General features: G+C 42.6%; 1 protein-coding gene across 2 annotated transcripts; it reads right to left on the bottom strand.

Moving 5' to 3' along the window:
- Positions 1 to 99: 99 nt before the first annotated feature.
- tdp1 (tyrosyl-DNA phosphodiesterase 1) lies at positions 100 to 7,739 on the bottom strand. Of its 2 annotated transcripts, XM_079157226.1 has the most exons (16): positions 7,641 to 7,739; positions 6,389 to 6,994; positions 5,885 to 5,928; positions 5,071 to 5,126; positions 4,877 to 4,973; positions 4,665 to 4,699; positions 4,170 to 4,262; positions 3,890 to 4,060; positions 3,582 to 3,660; positions 3,225 to 3,401; positions 2,708 to 2,756; positions 2,423 to 2,489; positions 1,960 to 2,067; positions 1,397 to 1,499; positions 1,199 to 1,301; positions 100 to 284 (listed from the first exon to the last, which is right to left on the bottom strand). In XM_079157226.1, the coding sequence occupies exons 2-16, from the start codon at positions 6,990 to 6,992 to the stop codon at positions 211 to 213; spliced, it is 1,860 nt and encodes a 619-aa protein (XP_079013352.1). In that variant the 5' UTR covers positions 6,993 to 6,994; positions 7,641 to 7,739; the 3' UTR covers positions 100 to 210. The 2 variants fall into 2 exon arrangements, with proteins under 2 accessions (XP_079013352.1, XP_079013353.1); XM_079157227.1 differs by lacking the exon at positions 7,641 to 7,739 and having other exon boundaries at positions 6,389 to 7,022.
- Between the last annotated feature and the right edge of the window lie 879 nt (positions 7,740 to 8,618).

Below are 8,618 nucleotides of genomic sequence, written 5' to 3'. Positions count from 1 at the left end.
TGAAATCAATATATTGAACTCAAACTAATGAGGTGTGTGCATTCACGTTCAAATCCTTACAATGAAAACAGTATTTTATTTAGTGGTAGAAAACATGAGTCTACAGTCAGGTAAAAAATATAAAAATAAATGTTAATGACAACTAACACCTACTGTAGCTACAGTACTGACAATTACAAACAAAGCAGTTGTAAAGTGAGGTTTGTGTGTTCAGGAGGGAACCCAGATGTTGCCGTGTGTGTCGGGAGGCTGGCTGTATGGAATGTTCCAGATCCAAGGCTGATCTGAAAACAAAGACAAGAGGTCAGTGACATTAATATAAATATATATAATACATTGTTTCATATATTTAAAAAAATGGACATTGCATAGGAGAAAAATGGCAATGGCAGCATATATGCCGTCTTCATTGACTGTTTCAGTGGAAGAGCATGCTCCACTCCAAGATCATCAACGGCTCTGGCTTCAGAAATAATCTATACAATACGATATGCTTTGAATTGAACTAATCATACACTTGTTCAGTTTTTCTTCAGTTTCAGCTCCTCTGGTGGATAAACTCTGGAAAGCAGGAGTGAAGTTCTGCAAGAAAACTACCAATCCATTCAACCCTCATTGGTGGAATTATTGCGATTCACGCTGAACACAACACATGATATAGTGCCAATTCGGCAGAGTCATCCTCCGATATGTCGATTCCCCAACAGCACTTTCTGATGAGGACAATTTGGGAAATGGATTTTGTTTGACGTCTGCAATTAATCCGGACAATTTGTTGAACACAGCAGAGGGAGAGTCGCACAACACAAAACACAGCTCGGTTGACGGGTTAGCTGTTGAGACTAATTTGAACCTGTGTTTCGTGGAAGAAATACTGTTTCCTCTTCAGCCTCTTTACAGCTACGGTTTTAGTTTAAACTCTTTCACCTGAATGCCACTAGATGTCACTGTGACTGCACTTCAAGCTAAAGCTAAAAGACCATAGAGTTCAGTATAAAGCTGAAATTAAAAATGTTTCTTTTCAGTAGAAAAATTAGTAGTAAAAAGCAAAGACCATGTGGTATTTTAACCACACACACACACACACACACACACACACACACACACACACACACACACACACACACACACACACACACACACACACACACACACACACACACACACACACACACACACACACACTTCTGTTGTGTACCTTTAGGAGAGTAGCATGTGGGGGGGAGGTCAAAGGGGACAGGGAAACCAGCAGAGGAGGAGACAGGAAACTGATTTTTGTGAACGGGGAAGGTCTTCATGTTCTGGAAGGAGACAACCACACGTTACTATACTGCGGCTCCGTAAAGGTTTCACTGTTATTTCATACTGCCGCTGTTTGTCCGTGTGTTGTTCTTACGAAGGCAGAGGGCACGTAGAGGACTCCCAGCTCGTATGAACGGACCATCACCTGAGTGTTGTTCTTCTCCAGTGCACCCCAGGCTGCTTTGGAGAGGTTGGCACTGAAACACACACATTTAAAAACACAGGATGTTAAGATACAGCATATTAATAATCGGAATATGATCATCTCAATTCATTTTCAGTAGGATAGGATTTGAACGCAGTGCTGCGCAAAAAAAAAAGTTATGTTTTGCATGCAACACACAGTGTGCTGCTAATTCTATAACAGGGGGAAATTAAATCAGAAAAGTTGTCTTTGTGTTGATTATCAATAAGAAAATACGTTTGTTTTTATATAGAAAATAAAAAACTATGAAAGACAATAGATTTTTGAGAATCTAGTGAAAGTTCTTCATAATGAATTTGAAGGTGAAACTCTTGGATAAACGTTAATGAACCATTTATTTAACGGGTTATCACAACAGTTTCAGCAGTAAGTAACATGTGAGATATAAGAGAACCAATCAGAAAATCACATAAAGACAAAATTCTGCAAATACAAAGCGCACACACACACACCTTGTGACGAGGAACCAGGCAAGCTGAGTGAAATCTGGTGACGCCCTCATGTAGGTCTTGATGTGTGGCATGGCATGACTCCTTCCTGTTGAAGTGGCTTTCCAACGGCTACACACACACACACACACACACACACACACACACACACACACACACACACACACACACACACACACACACACACACACACACACACACACACACACACACACACACACACACAATGACTATCAATCTGTGGAATTGAACTTGATGGAATGTATAAATGTGAATATGTCTGTGTCAACTCAGCTTAAATCATCCTGTACGTAGCCCTGCCCCATCATTTCTGACCCAAGTTCAAATGTAATTTAGGTGTGTGTAACCTTGTATGGTGTGACCAGCTACTTGGGTGCAATATGGGTATTATTTTAAAAAAAAGATATCCTGAGTAGCTAACCGGTTTAAACAGAGGTTAACTTACTGGAAGAAGGAGTGGAGCCAGAGTTGTTTCTGAGCCGTCTGGATGCTGTAGGGAAGAGAGCCTCCCGCTGGAGGACAAAAGACACGCAACAGTCACCAAATGATCAAAAGATCCATCGAGCAATTAGATGTTCGAAGGGAATTATTAAATTAACAAATAGAAAACAAAAAGACTGCAAATGTGATCATGCTGTGAATTTGACCTGCATTTAGTAAAGGTTGTGACCTCTTCCACACATGACGTTAACAAATCAATTTAAAATGTAATTTAAAAAACATTGCTTACCTGGATAGCCTTCTAAACTAGTCCTCACATCTTCAACTGATGGATACACCTGTGAAAAAAGATGAACCAATAAGCAGCTTGAGCTAGGGAGGCTGTGCAACTCATGCTGAACTGTGGCCAAACATTACAGGATTTACAAGTGAAAGAAAGTATTGTTTATTCTTTCAATAGTTATGTAGTTTCACTTTAATTTATTTTTGTCTTTGACACAATACATTGCATGCACAAGATCGGTTCGTCATGCCAACGGGGCAGGTAGGGGTTAACTTTTCGAATCAAGCATTATTGTGTCTGGAACACTTTACAAATTGGTTTTAGGCAATCGCTTGTCCTGCAGGGAGGAAGTGTACAAATCATCTACCACTTTAAAGCTGAGGCAAATGCTATTCTCTATTACAGAACACAGCAGCAGCTGCAGAACTTGCAGAAAACCTAATTTGCATCGAATCATTTCGTCCTGTGGATTTGAACGCTGCATCACACAAGCAAGGGTCAAGTGTGTTCTCCGGGAACGTACCAAGTGCATGGGGGGTTCTGGGCGAAGAGAGGATTTCCCCAGCGTGGTCATGGTGCGCTGAAATTCCCCCGTCAACCATTTGGTCTTATCCACTCCCATAGAGCCGATGCTGGAGAACTGGCCAATCACAGGCCACCTCTCCTCCCCGGGAACAGGATCTGCGTGGTCATACAACAGCTAATACAACAAGGAGAAGAAATCCCAGTTAGAGACCATGTTGAAATTCTTACATTTCATCACATTTTAAAGTGATGTTGTCAGTGTCTTCTGAGGTTACACTAGCAACATTTAGATATTTTTCCAATTCCGCCTGGTAATCAGGGTGTTATTATCTGATTAAAGAGGAGAAATCTTTACCTTCCTCAGCCTCAGGTGGCCCCAGCGCTCCATGTCTGAGCCAACATATCTCCCAGGGGTTGAGCCGACCAAATAAACCCTAGTAATAGAAGATATGCGGAGAAGATTATGAGTTAATCCAGATTTTGTATTCGCTCACATCTACACTGAATGTTGCAGGGCCGTCATTTAGCAGCAGATCAATGTCCATATCTATATACCTGGTTGAGTTATTGTTATATGGCTACTCCCATCACAGAAGACGCTCAACAGTAACGTGTGCATCATATACGTATGCATGCAAGCGACCGCACGCGTCTTGTGTATACCTGGCCTCTGACAGGTCGTGCTCTTTGATTCGCCGGATCCACTCCTCGAGTTCTGGTGCGCGGTACGACGCCAGGTATTCCAGCAGGTCCCTCTTGAAGAAGGTCGGTGACTCGCCTGCGCTCTCATCGCTGCCCTCCGGTAACCGTTGAAACACGGGGCTCATCCACATCCTGGTTAGGAAATGATATATTCAGGGGCGACTAGAAACAATATGAAACCACTGTCGTTCTCAACTTCACGTTGCTGCTGGGACTGATGTGTACAACAAGACAGACTCACCCTTGTGTTTTCTGGTACCAGTCGGCTCTGATGAGGTTGGAGGTCAGAATGATGACTCTGAAGCCTTCCTCGTACCAAAGCAACATCATCTTCCTGCACAATGACACACAATTTTGTGCTTTATAAGGCAACAACTAAGAGACCGGTTAAATATGCAATGCACGTCAGGTTATAAAGTCACCTTCTGCAATTTGCAATACCACTAACCGTATCTTAATCGTCAGCACACATTCATGTTTAATCATTTCATCCAGAACTTCTGAGAAATTTAGAAATACTCCATACAAGCTATACGTTTATATAGGTTGCTAACAGTGCAATAATGTCAGACCTATTTCGATTACGTGACTGTGACTACGTCCACTTCTAGAGTGTGGACCAGAGTGGTAGACTGACCGACCGAGCCTTACATAAAGCTGCACCAAAATCTGAAACTAATGTGAAAATGTGATAAACAGATCAGGTATGATACCAGGCAGGGAAAGAAAAGCTTACGTGTGGTGAGTTCCAAAAGCAATATCCAGCTTGGCCTGTCAGGGAGAGTCACACACATCAGTCCAATTTAAGGGGAAAATCTTGGACCTTATTAACAGGAATATCTCAGTGTGATTATCCTACTTTACAGCTCAGTGTATGTAATATCAGCCTAACTGCACTTCAGAGAAGCTGATGTTGAACAACTGTGTCCTGTGGTGGTGAGTCTGTACCTGGCAGAAGCGAATATGTGGAAAAGGCTGAGCTTGCTTGAGCAGCCGGGCCTTGGCCTCCCTCTTATCTCCGTGGACGATCAGAACTGGACGATCCCTGTAGACACAACACCAATCTCCTTTTAACTGGGATTCACTGTGAAAAGTCCAAACTAATTCATGGCCGGTTGCAGAACTGCAGAAGCAAAGCTTACCTAAACTCTGGTGGGTACTGCTTAACCATCCAGGCTAAATCAAAGCAGTAGTTAAACTACGGAGAAAGAGAGTACATTTATGTTAATGAGCGAATTTCTCTCCATCACTGATAAGAAGATGCATACAAGAGTCTACAGCGGTGGTTCTCAACCTGGGGGTCGGGACCCCCAAGGGGGTCAGCAGGTCAGGGGGACAGAAAAAGTCACAACACAATAAATCCACAGCACCTGGAGCACATTGGACAACGTCTATGTGCTAGCTGTTCAAACTAAACTAAACTGGGGGGTCACGACTCGAAAATGTTGATAATCGCTGGTCTTCAGCTTTGCTAGCAGCTAGCTGTGGCAATTTGCTTGCGCTAAATGCTAACGTCAGCACACTAACATGCTCACCATGCAAACATGCCGATGTTTAGCAGGTGAAAAGATTACCATGTCTCCCGCCTCAGTGGAGCATATTAGCATGCTAACATTAGCTAATTAGCACTAAACACAAAGTACAGTTGAGGCTGATGCGACTGTGATTAGTTTCGTATTTTTTACCAGATGAAAAGTTAAGGGATCATCAAAGTGATTACGTTTCATCATTTCATCATCATCATGGTGACCAGATGAAAATTCACATGATCTCCGAAGTTAGTAGGATTCATCCTCTGGAGACCAGGAGTTTTTGAACAATAGATCACAGCAATCCATCCCATAGTTGTTGGGAAATGTTAGTCTGGACTGAAGTAGTGCACCGATCAACCAACCAACAGACATACGTTGCCATGGCTTAAAAAACAACAACCTCACAGGACATAACTTAACTCACCTGAACAGACTCTTTCAGGGTCCCAAATAATGGCGAGAGAATGTCTAGATGACAGAAAAAGTAAAAGTTACTAGAATAGAATGTATAACAGACAGATGACGAGAGGTAGAAGCTGTACTCTGATTACAAACAGGCAGAAGAAACTAGCACCTTCATCTCACCAGAGGGTTTCTCCACCTATGAGATCGCCCTGCTGCCATTTCATAAAATGACATAACAAAAAAGTTTTAACACACAAGCAGAGCCAAAAAACAAGTAGGGTGAAGATATTCAGCCTCCATTCACCCAGAGAGCATGCTCAGCTTTTCAGACTGGGAGCTTCCCAGCATACTGAGCAACTCTGCTGGTTCAATGAAGGAGATTTGGAGTTGAAAAGAATGAGTGATGCCAGACATCCTGCTGGTCTGGGATATAAACTTGCAACACTCTGACCAAAAGCATGATTTAACTGTTACTCTAACTAAACTGTCTGCACCAGATGTTATTAAATGAAGCTCTTCTCACCTCTGATGTGCAGAGCCCCACTGTTGTACTTCCTGTCCAGACCTGTGACCTTGTTGAGGTAAAACCTGTAGGTGTCGTTCAAACAAGGAACACTGGACTCAAAGAAGTCCTCTGGCTCGTCGATGTAGTAGAAGCGACCGTGGGGACTCGGAGGGCGCTCGGTCTCCACCTTCGGTTTCTTCGTTTTGGGGCTTGGAGGGCCCCTCTTAACGAGGCCCTTCCCCTTCACATCTCCATCGTCGTCGTCGCTATCTGAGAGAGCCCAGCCTGAGCCGTCCGACGCCTCTTTCTTCCGCTTTCCAGCCAACGACGGACTGGTTTCACACTTCACTGGATTCAACTGGTTCGTTGCTGCCGACTGTCTGGCCTCAGAGACGACGACAAGTGAGGCTAGAGGGGCATTAGCTGGTTCTGGTTTAACCTCCACAGCGGCCGTTACTGGTTCCACTTTGGGGCTAGGGAGTGAAGCAGACAGATGGGAGCCGTGACTGGATAAAGCGGGTCGGTGGGGCCCGGAAGTTGTGGTCCCAGAGAGAGGAATAGCCTCGTCATCGTCGTCACTGCTGGAGATGGTCCACCTGCCATGTTGACTGTCCTGAGACATGCCTGGCCAGAGATACAGAGAGTTCAAAGCATCAGCTGAGCATCAGGATGAGAGCAAGCCTGAAGTAAAAGCCACTGGTCATTCAGACCGGATGGCACCAGTCTGAACTGATGGGACTGGGAGAGCTCCAGCAATTAAAAGACCAAGCACAACTTGATGTAGCTTAAATTGGTGGTGATCTGTGACAATTACTGTGTATTAAAAAAAAGATCCTAATAAAGACAGGTTTAATTTTAAATGATGTTTGCAGCTGGAAAAACCCATGTGACAGTATGTCAGCATTTGGGTGCATTTGGCTATTTTGAATGAATGCAAAGTGCAAAGTCAACAACATGGGACTAACTCCTGGGTCTACATCGTAAAGGGTGTAATATAACTACATGCGCATGTGCACAATAACATCAAAGAATGCCTCGACGAAATCGTTCAGAAACGGGCAAAATATGAAATAAACGCAAATATACAGCACTAAAAAAACGTTTATACGAATGATTAACACAGTAAACACAAATAAATAAAAAAAAACATACAAATAGAACAGATCATGCAAGTTCTGCCATTTGCAAGTGATAAGATGACAACACAGTGTTATTGTTATGAAAAGCGTAAATGACGTAACATTGAGGCCGCGCGTGATACTTGCTTTACCAAGTCAGATAAGTGAGCAGCAGTACAGGTGAATCACGTTGTGGCTCTTATCGTTCCACCGCTGAACGAACTTAATACAATACATTCCCATTAACAAACCACAGTGCACGAGGTGCACAGGGAACACGTGTCCGGGTCGAAACTCTTTGTTCCTGCTTTGTCTTCTAGTTCCGCCTCGACGGCGGGACGTAAATTCAAACCAGCTGCTTTACCACTAGCTTGATCAAATAAGGGCTATTACACCAGAGATGGGCAGTATTTCTATTACTTGTATTTGAAATACGTATTTCAATTACTTTTGAGTATTTTGTAATTTGTATTTGATTGGGCCGATTAAAAATCTAACGTAATTTGTAACAAAATACTTTAGAGTGGAGTAATTTTGTGTTTAAAATACTCAAAATACTTTCTCCACGAATCAAAAAACAGTTCCCGAGTTCAGTCTTCAGATCTTCAAGTTCAACGGATTATCTGTCAAGTTAAATATTGTATCTGAATGTGACATGTCAACTAGCTCGATGTATAACTTATGTCTGGGTCTGGCTACATAGCCTATTGTATATACATGGTGATGGTTATAATATCAAGCTAGCGATCGATGTTAATGACGCTAGCATGCTGTCTAGGCTAGTGCATAGCCAGTGTTTAGCAAGTTAACTTATCAGTCGAGTAGCTAGCTATAGGAAGAGGGAGATTGGGAGCTTGTATGTCATATGTGATGAATATTTTCTTGTTGATACAAAGCCAAAGTGTATGGGCTGTTAAGTCCCATTACTAAAAATATATATATACATAATCAAGTTGTTGTCTTTCAATAGCTTTGCTAAGTTACACTGACATTCTGTGACTGTTCTTCCTTTTTGTGGGGTTCACCAGAGCTTTGTGTACATTATAGCCCAAACCTGAATGCTCTGCTATACCAAATTGTGAGAAAACAGAAAATCCAGAAAAAAGTATTTCCTATATTTTAAATACAGA

This window comes from Pholis gunnellus (genome assembly GCF_910591455.1).
Source record: "Pholis gunnellus genome assembly, chromosome: 1".
In the NCBI taxonomy this organism is placed as follows: domain Eukaryota; kingdom Metazoa; phylum Chordata; class Actinopteri; order Perciformes; family Pholidae; genus Pholis; species Pholis gunnellus.
This window is presented reverse-complemented; position numbering and strand designations above follow the sequence as displayed.

Coding starts and splice junctions, on each gene's coding strand:
- tdp1 (XM_079157226.1), bottom strand. CDS start 6,992: ATGTCTCAGGACAGTCAACATGGCAGGTGGACCATCTCCAGCAGTGAC. Junction 5,929..6,388: donor TGGGGCTCTGCACATCAGAG/GTGAGAAGAGCT, acceptor TCTGTCATCTAG/ACATTCTCTCGCCATTATTT. Junction 2,757..3,224: donor CAGAACCCCCCATGCACTTG/GTACGTTCCCGG, acceptor CTTTTTTCACAG/GTGTATCCATCAGTTGAAGA.